The sequence below is a fragment of the Sphaerodactylus townsendi genome, linkage group LG03 (assembly GCF_021028975.2).
Source record: "Sphaerodactylus townsendi isolate TG3544 linkage group LG03, MPM_Stown_v2.3, whole genome shotgun sequence".
NCBI lineage: Eukaryota > Metazoa > Chordata > Lepidosauria > Squamata > Sphaerodactylidae > Sphaerodactylus > Sphaerodactylus townsendi.
Genome location: NC_059427.1, coordinates 54,114,314 through 54,133,246, shown reverse-complemented (window position 1 = coordinate 54,133,246; position 18,933 = coordinate 54,114,314). Strand labels below are relative to the sequence as shown.

Sequence of the window (18,933 nt, the reverse complement as noted above, 5' to 3'; positions counted from 1 at the left end):
ACCATTTAAGAACTTTTAAGCACCACTGATATCTGTCAGAGAAATGTAGCTTCATGCATAATCTTCCCTATTGAAATTAATGGGTTTAAAATTTTACAACCATTTAAGAACTTTTGAGCACCACTGATGTCTGTCAGAGAAATGTAGCTTCATGCATAATCTTCCCTATTGAAATTAATGGGTTTAAAATTTTAGTTGGATTGGGCCCATGCTTCCCATAACTCACATCTGTTTCTTCCCGATAGTTCTCCAAGCAATGCAGTTGGTTACTATGTCATCTATGAAGATTAACTAACATATAAGCTGTGTACAAGTTCTAGAATTGAGACAAGTGAAACGACATACGTATGAGGAGCACAAATGCTGTCCTTCAGCAACTTCAGAATGATAATATATTCAGTAAGTCATACTGTACACTAACATTTTACACTATTATTACATAAGAAGCAAAATAGAAGGATATATTTTACACAGAAATAACAATTACATTTAATTATTTGCAGTCAAATGTTACATTTCAGAAGTCAGAACAATTTAACAGCCTAAATCTATCAAGACAGGTCTGTCTCAAAGTTCCTTACTTAGGGAAAGAATACATATACAGTCATTCTTGTCAGAAATGATTCTGAATGCAGTAGAATTAGTCGTCCAGTTGGCACAGTAGAGCAACGCCTCGCTTAATCCAGTGCTGGACGGGTTGATTGGTTTCTAGCATTAATGCAATGACAAAGTTAGTGGAATGTCCTGTTGTCGAAAGAACTCCTTTACGCTCGCTTGTCTTGTAGAGTGGGCAGACATAGGCATTTGTCTTCTTTATGTCTGTTTTTTTTCCTTCAAAAGACAGGAACATAAAATATATTATGTTGTAAAAAACATGATTTAAATAACTGTAATTCTAACTTAGATATGTTTTAATTTAGGAGACACCACAGAAATCTCATGATTAATTTTATTTACATATACAAATCACACTGAATTGGTGAGGACAGGACATATGTCCATACACAAAACCTAGCAGCGGCAGTCACACCACCACCACCACCACATGAGGCATCTACTGCCAGGCTTATTATTTCAGACTGCATATGGGAGCGCGTCCCCCTCCCAAATTATGCAAAAATTTAGCATGTCAGGAAAAAGACTGTAGTTTGGCTTTGACGATGGAGAAAGTTTCTTATTACGGTATATACTCATGTATAAGTTGACCCGAAGTATAAGTCGAGGCACCTAATTTTACCACAAAAAACTGGGAAAACTTATTGACTTGAGTATAAGTCTAGGGTGGGAAATGCAGCAGCTATTGGTAAATTTCAAAAATAAAAATAGATACAGTCGGGAGCTATTTGGGGGTCTCTGCCCCTGACCACCATCTCATCAATCCCAAGGTCTCTGCCACAACCTCTCCATCCCGCAGCTTGTCCAGCTCACCCAGGTCGACTGGCTGTCACCCACTGAGAGCCAGGGGCCGGTCACTGCCGACAAGAAGGCAGAGGCAGAGAAAGCGGCTGAAAGGGGGGAGGCAGAGAAAAGGGCAGAGGAGAGCAAAGCAGAGGCAGAGAAAGCGGCTGAAAGGGAGAAGGCAAAGAGGAAGGCAGGAGAGAGTGAATATGGGAGAGTGGGAACGCTACACAAGAATTAAGTGGGACCCTCACTCGCGCATAAGTTGAGCAGCGGCTTTTTCAGCACAAAAATGTGCTGGAAAAGTAGACTTATACACAAGTATATGAGATAACTGAAAAAGCATTCCCTTCTTCATTTGTTGTCTTAAAATGACATAGTCTAGCAATAGCTTTTCCAGTGATGCAACAAGAGCAGGGATACATCTGACTCTGGAAAAGGCTGAGGGACTGCAGGGTCTGCATGATGAAAGCCAAGTAAGACAAGGCAACAGTGAGAAAAGAAGAGGGCTAGATAGGTCAAGAGGGAGAAGGCGCAAAAACAGCCAGCAGAGATCCTGCTCATCTATTTTGCTTCTGATATTGAAACATAAGTAGTGCCTTTGATCATATGGAAGCTCAAGCACACATCTAAGCTTGTGCATGTATAAGGAGCTTCTTGATTGGAGCTAATCTAAACGTTCATATTTATGTGCCATGTTTATGGCTTAGATAAGCACATCATTCTCTGTTCTTCATTATTTCATGCATCTAGAAATGTACTTGAATGTACTTGAATTATAACGGACTATTCTTGATTAAGGTGTTTTTATCATACAGGAAAGACTGACTAAAAAAGGAAAACAAAAACCATTCATTTTCAAGAATTGGTAAATGAAAAATATTTCTATTTTAGGAACTTCTTGATTGGAGTTAATGCAAATGCTTTTATTTATGTGCTGCAACACATAATTTCCAAAGTTCACCTTCTAAACAGTAAAAAGGAACTAAAATTTAAGAGATAAGCTGATGGAAAATAATTTTGCTTGATATTTGCATACCAATTGGTTTAGGACACACTAGAAGCAAGTCCTTATGTATTTCAGTCTATGTCAAATAATAAAATTAAAATCAATTAGACCTCTATGGCTTAAGTAATTTCTGAAAAGTGATTTGGAAAAGAGCTGAAAGAAAGCAAATCAAATTTAAAATACAATTTAAAATTAATAGGATCTTCTTGTGAGAGATGATGAGATAAACATTTGCAGCAAAACATTTGCCAAAGATCCAGATATACTTACTTGGTTTTATCCAGATAATTGGCATCATGTCGAACAGTATTTTAGGATGTTGCTCACATAAAAGTCCTCTGATTAAAGAAAGAAACGTAAAAATGAGCTCATAATAATAGCACAGATTCCTGCGTATGATAATACATGAAAACATGAAGAATGAAGAAATGAGTGGATTGAAAAGAAAAAAAATGTGAAGAAAGGAAATGGTTAAGATAAAAGCAGATGTTATTGTCCCAACTGGAAACTACTTGTTCTGGAGGCATCAATCTGAACTTTCATCTAACATTAAAGCTACTGTCCTAGTACAGCGTTTTGTCTGCTCTAATGTGCTGTGGCACCTCCTGCATGCACCTGGGGGATGTCAATCTGCACAGGCAAAAGAGTAAGGGAATCATTCATCCATTCAAATTAATAGGACTCTGGTTGGTTGCTCCAGATGGAATTAGATTAAAGATCAGGTTTTTTTTTTCAAAAAGTGATATTTGTATAATATGTGAATTCTACAGTGGTTAAAGAAGGTTGCCCAATTTTCCATATTTCATGTGTGGATTTGCCTATAAAGAAAATGAACATACCGGTACATTATATTTACACAAGCCATTTTGATCAATAATGTGTAATATTTCTAATTATTTTTCATTTTTGTTAGAGAAAATGACACAGGATTGTTGCTGTAAGAGAGATGATTTCTGTACTAAAAAGGTGTCAAAATGCTACAAGTTGTTTATTGGTATGCAAGAAACATGGGGAAGTGTATGAATAGATGCCAATAATGAATGCATTTGCTGAATTACTGACTTTTTTCTGTCCCAGCGAGCGCCATCTAAAAATAGTCCATTGACAAAAACACCATCTGTTGGAGAAGCATCTGCAGTATCCTTAGGAATAACCTGAATCAAACAGAAATAATTAGCCTTTTCTCAAAGTAGTTTTGCTTAATACTTTAACTTGCCCCATCTTGAATCAAACAGAAATAATTAGCCTTTTCTCAAAGTAGTTTTGCTTAATACTTTAACTTGTCCATCACAAATATGAGGTAATGCTATTGAACAGATGGTTAGTGTTGTCAGATTCGACAGCATTGATCACCTGTTCGTCAGATTCGACATTGATCACCTGTTGTCAGATTCGACAGCATTGATCACCAGGAATCACAAGCCTGGATTCAAACACTCTTATCTTCAAACAGGTGACTGGTGCTATCAGATCTGACAACAAGCACAATGTTTGTTATGGCATGATTGTATCTCCAGACCAGGGCACAAGATGGAGGATTCTTTTCTATGCACTGAACTCTAACAGAACCAGCAGACTATCACAAATTACCCTCCCAAGACAGAATGATTAGACCGAAGTAAGATTCATTTAAATCCACAGACTCTGTTCAAAATAATGGCTTTAGGTTTAACGAGCATGAGTTAATTATCTTCTCTGTGGCACCCTTCTCTGCAAAGGGGGCAAATTCACATTTGAGAAATCTCACTATGTGGAGCAAAATAAAACAAATGTCCAGTGGCACCTTACATACTAACAAATTTTACTGCAATATGAGCTAGTCTGATCCACAATCCAGATAGATATGTGAAAGGAAAATTGCACTGAGCAACCTTATGAGAAAGGTGCATAAGGGGGGAGCTGAGCAGCCTTCCTCTCACTATGTTGGAGAAAGCAATATCTGACTGTTGCCCATCCCTATGTTTCAGTGTATTAGAATGTTATTCAACTATTGCACCTATGCAAATCACTACTGAAAAATGGTTGTATCTTGTGGCAATCTGAACTGGACAATATTTCTCCTATGTGGCAACATCTTCAGAAATGGCTTCTATCCTCCATGTGGAGATACTGACTGATATGAAGGTTCAGTACAACAGGGACAATGATTACAGGTTTGCATGTACACATGCACAGAAGTGACCCCTGGGGACTTATGGGACTGGAAAATCCTTGCCCCTCACAAAGCTAGACCCCACTCCCTCCCATCTTGTAGTGACTCGGATTCCCCTGTTCTCAAATCTCAATAGTTCATTCCCCTGCCGTCCACTTAGCCAAATTTCTATCTTCCACATCCCATGGCCGCCTCCCCTCATCTGCCCAACTGCCCAGTTCCCCTCCCTCAGGTCACTTGTCTAGTGCTCCCTCCTCTGGCTGAATGCCTGTTCTCCCACTTGTTCACATTTCCATGCAGCATCTTGGATTGCTGGGAATTCAAAGGTTACCCTTTTTAAAAGAATGATACCTACACATGCACATACATTGCTACTACCCATGATGATTACAAAGAACCTCCACACCTAGAAACAGTAAACCTCTAAATACCAGGTTTAGGAAGAAACATCAGGGAAAGATCTTGGGCTATATGACCTGGGAACCACTGCTCTGATTTAGTAGGGTATTTTTATTTATTCTTTGTGATAGCTAATTTATGGTGACCCTGGAAGGTTTTCAAGGAAAGAGATGCTTAGAGGTTCTTGGCCATTGCCTTCCTCCACGTCATGCCCCAGGAATTCCTTGGAGGTCTCCCATCCAAATATTTGTTAGGCTCAAGGCTGAAAGTGTGTGACTGGCCCAGTGTCACCTAACAAGTTTCCATGGCAGAGTCGGAATGTGAACCAGGGTTCCCCATAACCTAGTCTGACACCTTGACCACTACTCCACACAGGCTTTTTATGCTGTTATTTATAAGAGGTGGGAATTAATCCCCAATAATCTCTTTTACTTAGCATACTTTTTTTCAAACCTGGGGTTTACCTTGAATTTGCAGAAACATATACTGTAGTCCTGGGTGAACCCCCACTCCCAAAGTTGTTAATCTGTTGGGCCTTCCCTCACCACACATACACAATCTATACAGGTAGACACATATGGACACTCTAATTCAAATACTTTGCTAAAGCAGTTTTAGAGAATAATCATGTTGATCTGCAATAGAAGATTAGAATCCAGTAGAACTTTTAAGACCAACAAGATTTTGGGGATATAAGCTTTCAAGAGTCAAACTCACTTCATTTGTTAAAGCAGTATGTCTTATGATAACAAACTGGTGTAGACACAAAAGCCTATCTAGGAAAATAAGCATCCATTGGAGGGCAACCAAAATCGTAAAAGGTCTGGAATCCATGCCCCACGAGGAGACACTTGAAGAGTTGAGTATGTTTAGTTTGGTGAAGAGAAGGTTAAGAGGTGACGTGATAGCCATGTTTAGATACTTGAAGGGATGTCATGTTGGTGAAGGAGCTTGTTTTTTGCTGCTCCAGAGACTAGGACCAGGAGTAATGGTTTCAAAGTGAAGGAAAAGAGATTCCACCTAAACATCAGGAAAAAAATCCTGACAGCAAGGGCTGTTCGACAGTGGAATTCACTACCTTGGAGTGTGGTCTTTTTTGGATGTTTTCAAAGAGAGGCTTGATGGCCATCTGACAGGAGTGCTTTGATTGTGTTCCTGCATGGCAGGGGGTTGGACTTGATGGCCCTTGGGGTATCTTCCAACACTATGATTCTGCTGGTAAATCAGTGTCCATTCACAACTTTGTTTAATGATAAACAAATTGAATTTGTTATTTGCTATGTCTCTGAATCAACGCAATAAAAGGATTTGATTTGAACCTAATGATACCTCAAATTGATATCCCAGTAGATCAATAGGGATGGTATATTTCCGGGCATAATTCTGCATGGCTCCAGTTAAAAATGCTTGTGTAAAAAAGAATCCTGACAGCCAAAACACACAGGGCTTTCCAGAGTCATACCAATCCTTGGAAGAAGAATAGAAAAATATATTTTAATATACTAGCTTTAGATAATCATATTTTGCAAAATAATATCAGATTATGCACAATGTGCTTGCCACTTGATGCAGGCAAATACCCATCTCAGCAACATTTCTTGTATGGGCCTCTTTCCTTGAGCCCCACTTTCACTTTCCATTCTCTCCCCAGCAAGCGAGACCACTTTCAGAACAACTTCTAATTTACTTTGCTGACAGAGTGGGCAGATTTGCCAGTGAGCACAGCTTTGCCCCAGACATCGTCCCTCCACCTACTCCCTCGTGCCGCTTTGCACACCTTCTCCCTTGCCCCCTCTCCGCCATGCTGCTGGCTCTTTCCTGCTTCTCAAAGTGCTCATAAGGAGAGATCAATCTCTCAATATAATAAGGGCTTTTGCTTTTGCAAGGAACTTTTGCAAGGAACAGTACAAGAAGGGCATCTATTTGGCTCCACTCCAGCTCCCCCACTCTGCTTCTGCACTCTCGGATGATTGGGAGGACTTTTAAAAACAAGCCTCTCTCTTCTCTTCTCTTCTCTTCTCTTCTCTTCTCTTCTCTTCTCTTCTCTTCTCTTCTCTTCTCTTCTCTTCTCTTCTCTTGTGGCAGTGAGAGTGTATGTGTGAATGGAGGGGAGGGGAGGGGAGGGGACGGAATGGGAGAGAATATCAGCTCTGGGTTGAGATTCCTGAGTGTAATGAGATCTGTGCCGCTAAGGCTGTTGATGGGTGAAGTTAAGGGAACAGGGAGATCTAGAGGTCTTTTCCGGCAGAAAAGCTGCACTGCAGGCTGTGGGTTGGCTCGTCGCATGGAAATAGAGAAACGCAAGGAGGCCCCACTGCACAGCTAAGAGGCCCAAGGTAAGTGTTCCATGCATAATGGGCCTGTTCATGATACATTTCCAAATATATGAATGTAATTTATTAATTAGAATAATTTATAACATAATCTTTGTCGCATTACCTGTAAAAAATTCAGCCTAGCTAGGAAATCTAGGATATAACTCCCCAGTGGTTTCAGACTTGGGTATGAACGCTTAGCCCAGTTCTCTGCAACTTTTCCAACAAGAAGACTGGCACTAAGTGCCTCCAGCTCCGAATCCATCACAACCAGTCCTCTAATGGCTTTCTTCAAATTTGTCAAAGTTGTACGTATGGTTCGTATCAAACTAAATATGAAGAAGAAAGCAGAGATCAGCAAAACAAGTTTTAAGTACGGTAATCTGCAGCACATTTGGTGCAATTCTAAGCAGTTACACCTGTTTTGATTTCAACAGGCTTAGGAGAGTGCAAACCTGTTAGGGATTGCGCTGATTATCTGCTAATCTCAGAAAATAATGTTAAGATGGCTATATAGTTGTGTGACTTATTTCTGCAAGATGAATAGTATTTTAAATACTATTTTAAATACTGTCATGCAATACTTTACCCTCATATCCACAATTACCCCCTGCATACAGGTTGCCCATTATGTCTACATCAGCCCTAACATTTATCTACCAGTAGATATTTCCAGTTATACATTCTGTGATATAAAATAGGCTGATTAAATTTTTTCTCTTCATTTCCTCATTCCTACTTTAAGAATGTGAATCTTTGGCAACCGGTTGCTATTTACTATCCTCCAGTGTGAGAAGAATGCTATGAATCCTGTTCTTCTATGTTTATCTTTAATGCTAAACTTTGGAAAGATATTGTTCTTGGTGTTCTTGGGTCACTTGTTCTTTTGTTTTTAACAGCACTTTTCCCCTTTCCCTCAGTCTGTTAATTATCATGACTGGTAGAGTGGAGACTACTACCTCTTACTCTAATCCAGTTTAGTTTCTGCCAACAGTACAAATGGCTCATCACAATATAAAATCCATACGAGCTTAATGTGTTTCCGAATGAACATGATCAACAATACATCATTATCATCAACAAATTTTTTAAAAATGCCCCTACTTGTTAAAGCGCTCCATCTCTTGTACCAGCACAGTGTTCATACTCTCTTCATATCTTACTGGATATTTAAGTAGTGCAGCTTCAATGTCAAAATCTTTTGGAAGCTAAGAAGATTGACATATTTGTTTTCATTTTGACAATGTAAATCAAACTTTAATTTATAATAATTCAAAGTTAATATTAAAAGCAAACTGAGCTGAATGAACAATTATGAAAACCTATGATGAAAGCCCGGGGAACTATCAAATGGTCACCCATTTGGCATCTTGTAAACTCTACAAAACACAAAAATCATTCAGCACAGGAAGCAACTGCTGAACAGAGGAGAAAGTGGGGAAGATCTGTGGCCATCAATCCATTCCACTGACAAAATTACAGGATAAAACCCAATATTAACTGTTAATTTCTAAAATTAAACGTTTCAAATGGGAACATTTAGGTGAACAGGAGGACATGATAACATAATATTTAAATAAAGATATGTTGGATACAGTTGTTTTCTCCTAAGAATAGCTGGTGAACCTGCACCTTTCTCCAGGGCCCGTATCTGAACAGAGCTCTACTTCTAGAATTAGTTAATAGTTTATCAAAGAAGAATGTTTCCTGTAATCTCTGACTATTTTTGGACAGAAATGGTAAAGAACAGTGGTCCTCTTTGGAATTGCCGCTTGAAATAACAAACAAGAGGGTCTCTCTAGAACAGTGGTGGCGAACCTTTGGCACTCCAGATGTTATGGACTACAATTCCCATCAGCCCCTACAATTGGCCATGCTGGCAGGGGCTGATGGGAATTGTAGTCCATAACATCTGGAGTGCCAAAGGTTCGCCACCATGGCTCTAGAAGTAAGTTTACTTATCTGTAGCATACAGCTTGCTGTCAAAATGACAAACCATCAAACCTGTTCTGATGTATCAGGTTTGATTTGTCTCTTGTCACGTTTGTCCCACATTGCGTCATATATACACAAACATGGCAATAAAGGATTCAATGGTCTTTTCCCCATGGCAAATAAAATATCCTGTAGACCAGGGGTCTGCAACCCGCGGCTCTCCAGATGTTCATGAACTACAATTCCCATCAGCCCCTGCCAGCAGGAGCTGATGGGATTTGTAGTCCATGAACATCTGGAGAGCCGCAGGTTGCAGACCCCTGCTGTAGACGTTTTAAAAAGATCTGTTCTGACATTTTGTGTTCCCGTAATGTGCAGAACATAAGCGTAGCCAGCCAAAACGGTTCTTTTTTCTTGCCTGCTGGCTGATGGAGCTCTGGTCAATTTCAGAGTTGCACCTGCCATTTTGTGTGTTGCAGCAGATTCTCCATGAATGTTTCCCACAGAGGTTTGCTCTGCTTGCAGCTAATCTGCACGTGATTTCCGTGTAAAAAGTAAATGAATAAAGTTTGTTTTGCCTAGTGATCCAGCGCACGTGTCATTTTTCCTTTTTTGTTTTGTTTTTGGGGTATGTCTGCGAAGCTACGACAATGTGACTACCTCTGGAAGTATGAAACAATACAAAATGGAACCAATTTAACACGAAAAGATTTCTGGTGTTTTCATATAATAAATAGTTTGTCTGGTTTATTACCTTGCTGAGGATGTCATCTGCCATTTCATACAAGGTGCTGTCTCCACCACCCGAGGACCCGCCTTGTGTACTCCCTCCTTGTGTTAGTAGCAGAGATTCAAAAAGGATTTTTGTTTGCTGGAGATCCTTTGAGATATCTACATTTTCATGCAATCCAAATACCTCTGGCTGTTGACTAAAAGGGAGATTCTGAAACAAAACAAATCAACTTCATAAAGTGGGTCAAAAAAGGCTGGACAGATACTAATACTTCTAATAAGCTTAACTAAAGTTGGTGCCATCATACATACATGTGGCAGGCATTTGTTGAGGCAATTGCCTGCTTCTGTTTGAATCTGGTGGGAGAATGAAAATGGGGAAACAGCTAACTTCCCAGGTGCTAAATAATTTAGAACAGAGGATGTCAATTTTTATGACACCCATCTCTATCTTTTTTATCTGGCTCAACTCCTTCAATTTTGATGTGTTTTTTGGGGTGGCTATAGAGTCTAATTGCCAAAAGGTCTTGTGATCTGTGAAGCATATAAAATGTGAGATATAGCAGATTGACCATCCGGAAGAAAAGTGTTGTTTATCCAGCGGTACTCTGTGCAGACATACATTTGGGACTGCTGAAGTGCAGGCCAGTCATGGAACGATATCTTGCAAGCTTCCAGAATAATCTAATTAGGAGTGTTCCCCTTCCCCTTGGGAACAAAGTCTGTGCAATTTTCCTGCTTGATGGTCCCATGACCAATGGGAAATACCTTTGCTTGTAAGTCGGATTACTGTATGGTGTATTGCCCAAAGAGTGGTCAGCGGCCTTATTCTTTTTCAGGTGGTGCAACACCGTATCAGTCTGTCACTGAACAGGGATGTGCCTTCAAAGGGCATATCCTGAATTCTAAGATGAGTGTCGTTTGGTAAGGCTGGCGATCTGAGTCATGAAAGTTTCTTCAGGGCTATAGAGCCCCCATGCTCTTCATGCATGTGTCGTTTACATGCTTAGAGGCTGAAAGTAGTTGCCTGCCCAATCTAAATCATTCAGTTTGAATATTCCTAGACAATTTCTTCTGATCCTCTAGTAAGGAATCAAAGTAAGGGAACATCCAGTCCCAAAGAAAGATTGGTATCTGCTCATGATACCTAAGTAGTTTGCTATGCAGAACCCTAATGCAGACAGGGAGTATTGTTTTCTTCTCATAGAGTCTAACTTATGCCCTTCTCAGTCTATTGGAGAAGAGTGATTGCCAGCTCGGTATCTACTGGGCAGGGAGTCAGTAATAATAGATTGAGCATGTGGATGGTGAAAAAGAAAAGCACAGTTATCAGGCTTAACCTGGTATGTATGTTCTAATTTTCTAGTGGCTGAGGGTGCTGTACACTGTCTGGACCAATTATCAACGGCTAGTTTCAACAACCCCTTAATGATGGGTAAACAAATGGGAGATACCTCCTTAGTATTTAAAACGTCAAGTAAAGTATCATCCTCAGATGCTTCTGTAACCCCTGTGTCAGAATGGGATGACCCAGAAAGGGGTGGAGTCTGAAATGAAGTAGAATGCTGCAGAACTCATGAGGTTGGAGGAAGCGAGACTACCAGGCTGGGACCTTGATTGATTTTATTAAGCCCTTAACACCTTGTTTAAGGTAACTGCAATGTTGTGGGGAACTAGTGGGAAGGGAGTTTATTTTTTTGCTATATTGTAAATGTTAGAATTTATTGTTTCAGGGTTTTTGTGTATGTAAATGGTGAGAGTTTTCTGGGAACCTTCATCATCTTGAAGCCCATTCACCAAGCCTCAGAAGTCTTCAAAACCAACCACCAGCAAAGAAGAATTGGACTTGGCAATATCAGTAGACTGTAAATAAGGACTTGAAAATGCAAACTTAACAGGACTGCAAAGTGTAAATGTTAAATGTTTTAAAAGTGTTATTTGTTAAGTAAAGTAAACTGTTTTGTTTAAATTTGGTTCTTTGCAACTCCTTCCAAGTACTGCCCCACAGAACCCACAAGCTGAGGTTACACTTCCACAGCCCCATAATCCAGGTTCGGCATCGGCGATCCAAACCAATAGTTCAGTGAACCATCTATTGTGAGATGATTTAGGCATCCCTTAGAGGTGAGATGGTTTAGGCATCCCTCAGAACCACATTAGGCACTGAATGATAATCAGAATCTGCCATTGAGTTGTGGTCTTCATAGGATAAATATGAAGGAAGGAAGAGTTCCTCCACATGGATGGAGCAACGAGGACAGTATTTCAAAGTTGAGGGGGACCTAGTGCTAGAGGCGTAGCTAGACCAGAGTGCGCCCGGTGCACACTCTGGCTTTTGCGCCCCCTGTGGCGCCCCCCGTGGCACCCCACCCCACCCCACTTACTTTTGGGAAAGGAGCAGGCTGGAGAAGAAGGCCAGAAGCCTGCCTGCGTTGCCTGGGCCTGGTGGCTTCCAGCCTGCTCCATTCCTAAAAGTAAGTGGGGTGGTGCGCCGTGGAGGGGGCCATGGGGGGTAGGGGAGGAGGGATTTTTCCACCCCCCATGTGACTAGAAATGGTGCGCCCGGTGCGTCACGCACCCCCCTTCCCCTGGTGGCTTCGCCACTGCTTAATGCTATAGACCTTCCTGTTGCTAGCATAGGAATCTTTAAAATGAGATTGCCAACAACAGCTATAGTTCCTTCTCAATGATAATCAGCACTGATCCGAGATGTGCTCACAAGAATGGAAATGGCCCAAAGGCAAGAAAGAAATTTCAATCATGTCGTCAGAGTGCTCACCGACCAACAATGTTGGAGAGAGACAACACTCTGTACGAAAAGAATCTTGCCATCAAGCTGCAGGTAAATGATAGTGAGAAACCTCTGGTGTCGGGAAACAGGCATGCCTATGAGGGGATCTGGAATGGTGCAGCAAGGAAGTGACAGTGGTACACTCAGTGTTGAGCAGAGATCACCTCCAAATAAACTGAATGACGGCCTCTTGATGGGTCTTCTCAGGTGAACGAAATTGGGGAGATGGCAGACACCAGTCCTGGTGCAGACTTTCATGCACATTCAAATGCCATTCAGCAGGTGCTCCCATAGCTGTTGCTGACAAAGCTGATGCAGAATGTTCAGCCACATTCAGGACAGCTTCGACCATGCGTTGCACTTCTGATGGTGAATACCTCTCTATCTGGCGGCCCCTCTCACCCAACAATGATCCCAAGGGTTGGGAGATGAATAGGAGAGTGGAAGTGACTGTGGCCATGAGGGAATCCCAAAGCGGCCCTTTCAGGCAGCGAAGAGAATTGTATGGACTCCATTCCTGAGGGGAGGGGGAGCACTCCTAATTAGAATCTTCTGGAAAACTGCAAGATATCATTCTGCAGCTGACCTGCGCCTAATGTGGGGTTGCATAAAGACTACATAGATGAAGTAGGAAAAGCCTGATGCATAAACAGCCAAAACAATTATGTGGCTAAGGGTGTGTTTTTGAGCAAACCTATGTGGGAATAGCCCCCAATGAAAACAGTGAGACCCACTTCCTATCAAACATACATAGCATTAGACTGCAAGACGTATATATAGACTGTAAGACGTATATAGTAGAATTGACTCCTTTTGACATTGTTTCCTTATGGATGAAATCAAACATTTAAACTAAATATATGTACAGAATCAACATGGAGCATTGCTCTTAACAGTATCAAGCTTGGGAGCAGCTTTCTATTTGCTAAGATTGAAATATGTTTACAATATATTTTATTTAGAACTTTAAAACCCCTATGTGGCTAGTTATTTTTTAAAAAAACATTAATAAAGAAATGTTTACACAAAAATCTGATCAGCCTATCTTTATTTCCTGTTATCTCCAGCATGTTCTTTTAAAAAATGATGCAAGTTGATACCTTAATAAACTCAATGTAGTCATCATAGCTACCCCTTGGTGGAGCATAGTAGTTGCCACTAGGAGAAAACTTGTAATGAGGATCTTCAATTATATATGAGTTGTAAAAGTCAGCAAGCATAGTCAGTAGTAGCCGCCTATCCCAGTCATCTGTCACTCTTCCTCCATAGTTACATTCCCCCGTAAGATAAGATATTGCTTCAAATGGGACGTGTTCATATTCATTTATGAACAACTGAAACAGAAAATGAAAGAGTAGATGTAAAAGACTTGAAATCACATGACGTCTTGATGCTGCAACAGTAAACAAGTTATGGTATTAAATGTGAATAATTAAAAAATTGGCTCTTTTCTTCTAATATTAACTTCACTAATACCATTTTACTTTGAAGTCCCTGCTACACCCCAGCAGAGCATGTCCTATATTTTATCAAGTTTATGTATGTGTTTTGAGGATTGTGCTGAATTCAGATTCTCGATTTCATTTAATTTCAAGTAACTATTTAGTTCATGGGCAGCCCCATTCAAAGGTCAAAGGCTCCAACTGCACTGCCCCAGCATTCCCATAGAGGCTTCCTGGCAGAATGTTGAGGTTTGCAAAGTTAGAAAGCCTCCTGCCACCGAGAAGCCCCCATTGGGCACAACAGACTTACACCATCTTGTTAGTGGCTTAAGTTGGAAGCCCTGGCTGCTGGTGTAAGGCAGGGATAGGCTGGGAGGAAGCTGACTAATGTTGGCTCTTCCCCATACACATCCCTGGTCTGCCCCCTGCTATGCTGGTGGCAGCAGGGGTGCTGGGGTTGCTTTCAGTGCCAAGTGCCAGAGGAATCGCCCATCCTCTAGGGCAAGTGCCCCAGGGAGTGCAAATCTGCTGGCATGGTCACACACCACTACCAGATCCCCCCGCTTTGTACAGGGATGTTAGCTAATCATTTGATGAGTATTCAAAGGCAGTTGCCAAAAACAAAATCATATGATCCAACTGATTTAGTTGATTTACTGATTAACATTAAAGATGCAGCATCTCTGTGGACTGAAACTGTTCTGCATTGTCCCTACTGCTGCAGTCAGCATTATCCCGCCACCAAATGCTGTTTCTAGGAGACAGCATGTTGGAAAAATTAGAGGTCTCCTGCCTTCTCCTTCAGTTAGTGGAAATTTTCCACTGGATCTAACCTACATAACCCATCATGCAAAAGAATTACAATCTGACATTTCTTTTAAAAAGATTATAAATATTTCAATAACTTTAATACTGTAGAAGTTTAAAGATAAATATATACTATGTTGGCTACCTTGATGCTAAAGAGCAGACTCAAAACTGTAGCTCACAGTTGCAGTTCATGTGATAGCCCAAGTATGTAAAGTGTACTTACAGACTATTACCAAGCCAAAATATAAAGCACAGGAACTGTTCCAGCTAACAGGAGTGTTGGTGCTGCTCTGACAGTTCTTAAGATCCCTCACAAGGGACCACTGTAACTGCCCCCACAAGCCACTGTAAGTTTTTTACATATCACAGCTGTGCTACATAGAGACTACAAGGCATCACCAATATTATAAGCATCAAACAGCACTTGCCAAACCAATACTGAAAGTTGTTGGGATTTTACAAGTGTCTGTCACAACTCAGTCATAAAAGTGTTAACTGTTTGTATGTAACCAAGTTGCTGAAGTCACTGTTTACGACCTGGTCTACTGATTAGCTATTGCTCAGTCAGATAGTGCTACGTGTTAGTGAGAATGTACATATGAAGTTACAAAGTTTGTTTGCACACCATCACCAGCACCACCATGAGAACAAGACAGCAGATAAGTACCAAGATGTAACCAAACATACAGTAATGTAGATGTGTAACAGGACAGAAAGGATTTCTTATTTTATCTCCATGTAACCCTCCCTTTATTGTTAGTAAACTCACATATAAAAAGCAACTGAGAATCTGTCTCTTGTTCTACTCTGTCTGTCTGTCTGTCTGTCTGTCTGTCTGTCTGTCTGTCTGTCTGTCTGTCTGTCTGTCTGTCTACCCAACAAAAGTGGAGTCAGGTCTCAGTTCTGGTGCAAGAGAACCCAATGAGAATTTGTACCGGCACTTGAATCGTAACACACAGTCCTATGAAATGTTATGATCGTGCACCAATTCAGGAAACTGAGCTTATAGTTTATGACCTTCTACCACATTCTGAGGTTTGTTATAGAAACAGTGATATATAATTTTACCTGCAGTTGTCTTAAACTGATACGCAAATCTGATTCATTAAATCCATATGGAATATTCCATCCAAGAGGCCCAAATTTCTTCCTCTCTTGAACAAGAGCATGGAAAAAGCAAACTCCAAACAGCAGCTTCTCCCATCTCTTCAGTAAAAAAAAAGCAAATAATTAGTTAGCCAAAATATAAACAGGAAGATACAGACTGAGCTGAAGCAAGCATATCAGTCTTTACATTATTGGGTACATTCTATCTTTTACCTCCCCACTCCCCAAGCACCGCCTCCAAATCTTGAGGAATTTCCAAATCTGAAGCTGGCAACCCTAACTGGCCACATTACACAATAAATTTTCAACAAATTGGATCTTGGTTCACCAGAAGTGACTTGCTTTCCCTGAAGACACATAGTAGCTGTAAGGAACATCACTTTTACCCATTGTGGGGGGAGGGGCTGATTTGACTCAGACTGGGGAAAAAGGTGCCCCTGCCTCTCCAACACTGTTTTTCCATAGACAAAATGTTTCGGGGGACAAACATGTGTCTGATTTTAGAATTGCACACGCATGAAATATATTGCTTACTTCAAAGAGTCAGACTACACAATACATTTTTATATCCATGTGAAATACCAAACTGTAATTTAAGATCACATCTTAGATTAGAATCTTTGTCAATCAAAACCATTTCTAGCACTAATGCATCACCACGTTAAAATTTGTTGAGAGACAATTACCAACTCTTTCCCAGGGCAGCCAACAAAGAAGTTAGGATCAGAAAGAGGATCAGACATGTAAGACTGAAGCAAGTTTAACCGAAGACCTGTAGGAGGCTCGTTTGTCATCTTTACCCCATTTTGTAGGATGGTTACTGGAAACTAGACAAAAAAAAATGGGAAACAGTTCCCACATTAGAAGGTTCTCATTCCTACTGACCATTTGTACAACAAAGTAGTTTACATTATTTTTATTTATAGGACAGAATGCAGAATGTTGTTGTCACTCTGCAAAAGGTACCTCTCTTCTCTGTCTAGCATTTTTTGCGGGGTGGGTGGGGGAACTCATGCACTGTTTTTATGCCAGGGAACTGAAGTCACTTCAGGTAAAAACCAAAATGATGTCATAACATTTGTAAAAATCCTAAAATGGGTCCCATGTCATGATTTCATTTCCAGGTTTTGCCAAAAGTTAATTCAGAGCACGTCCCAAATTTACTGCCACTTTCTCCTGCTGGTTGTTGATAAGATCAAGATTTGCCAGGAGACCCCCCACTGCAGCTATAATGGGAGATCTGGCAGGACTATCCAGTAAGGTTTGAAAAACTTAACACATTAAATTTTAAAAAGATAGGTAAAAAAAATACAGAACAAACAAGTACTCTCATAGAGCAAGATTGCCAAGCGATGACAAACTCCCTAGCCTAGCACATCTGAACGAGGAGTGCCAAACTCTAAGTGGGACCTGGGGATTTCCTGGAATTACTGGCTTATCTCCCAACTACTGAGATCAGTTCCCCTGGAGAAAACGGCTGTGTTGGAGGGTGAATTTTATGGCATTGTACCCCAATGAGATCCCTGTCCTCCCCAAGTCCTTCCCCAAATCTCCAGAAGATTCCCAACCTGGATCTAGCAACTGTAGCTTCCCATCCCCCACTGGTGGCCAGAGGGAACCTGGAAGCCTAACCTAAACATAACTGTCCTTGTCTAAAACAAGCTGGCCTGGCCTACACATCTCCCAATGGCAGGAGTCATTCAATGTAGGATGAAGTGAAAAACTGGAAAATATATTCAAACAAAAACTTGCAGGGGGCATTTCATTTTCTTGCCCCCCACTATTTCCTCTTTCCCTTCCATGAAAACCCCCATACCTTTCCCATTTCCAGATTCCTTCCCACCGACCAGTCAACCTACCTTTATCTGTGCCTACTTCTCCTTTCATCCCACTGCCATTTTTTCCTTACAGCTACAGGTGTTCCTGCTACCATTAATTTCCAATTCATTTATTTTTTAGCTATCAGTTTTTCCTGCAACCCTGAGGTTTTTCTCAGGTTTGTATAAAGACTTGTCTGTCCCCAGCCCCAATTTTCAGACTGAAGTATCCATAGATGGGAGCAAGTTGAGAATCAGCTATATTGACAGGTAAAGATGTATGATTACCGTACCTGATATTTCTATACCAGTGGTGGCGAACCTTTGGCGCTCCAGATGTTATGGACTACAATTCCCACCAGCCCCTGCCAGCATGGCCAATTGGTGGGAATTGTAGTCCATAACAACTGGAGTGCCAAAGGTTCGCCACCATGGTTCTATACTGTTGAGACATACAGAGGAAGAATTAAGTATCACGGAATGTCCTTCAGGTTGGTTTAACTTGTTAAAGAGGGGAGGGGCACTAGATGATAGAGCATCTGCTTGGCATGCAAAAGGTCTCAGGTTCCAGCATCTCCAGAAAAAGGACAAGGTAATAGGTGATATGAAAGGCATCTACCTGAGCCCCCGAAGAGTCACTGTCAGTGTGAGCAGACCATACTGATCCCGACAGGCCAAGAGTCTAATTCAGTATACAGACTGTATTTATTTATGATTATTTAGATAGATACAGAATGCTGTGGCTGGGCTATTGTAAGGACTCAGGCAGAACGTGCACATTACATCCATTCTGCAGACACTCCACTGGCGGTCCATCAATTACCAGGTTCAGTTCAAGGTATTGGCTAACACAGGGGTAGGGAACCTGCGGCTCTCCAGATGTTCAGGAACTACAATTCCCATCAGCCCCTGGCAGCATGGCCAATTGGCCATGCTGGCAGGGGCTGATGGGAATTGTAGTTCCTGAACATCTGGAGAGCCGCAGGTTCCCTACCCCTGGGCTAACACATACAAAGCCCTTCATGA

The 18,933-nt window shown here is 41.1% G+C and overlaps 1 protein-coding gene across 7 annotated transcripts in view; it reads right to left on the bottom strand.

The window, feature by feature from the left end:
- DNAH12 (dynein axonemal heavy chain 12) overlaps positions 1-18,933 on the bottom strand; it is a 134,979-nt gene continuing 116,046 nt past the window's right edge. For all 7 annotated transcript variants that reach the window (XM_048490126.1, XM_048490128.1, XM_048490127.1 and 4 more), the window contains 10 exons: positions 16,777-16,917; positions 16,052-16,189; positions 13,832-14,065; positions 9,963-10,151; positions 8,378-8,481; positions 7,398-7,602; positions 6,288-6,425; positions 3,470-3,561; positions 2,678-2,745; positions 1-831 (listed from right to left, as the gene is read on the bottom strand). In XM_048490126.1, coding sequence (XP_048346083.1) covers positions 641-831; positions 2,678-2,745; positions 3,470-3,561; positions 6,288-6,425; positions 7,398-7,602; positions 8,378-8,481; positions 9,963-10,151; positions 13,832-14,065; positions 16,052-16,189; positions 16,777-16,917 — 1,500 coding nt within the window. In that variant the 3' untranslated portion in view covers positions 1-640. The remainder of the gene's footprint in view (positions 832-2,677; positions 2,746-3,469; positions 3,562-6,287; positions 6,426-7,397; positions 7,603-8,377; positions 8,482-9,962; positions 10,152-13,831; positions 14,066-16,051; positions 16,190-16,776; positions 16,918-18,933) is intronic.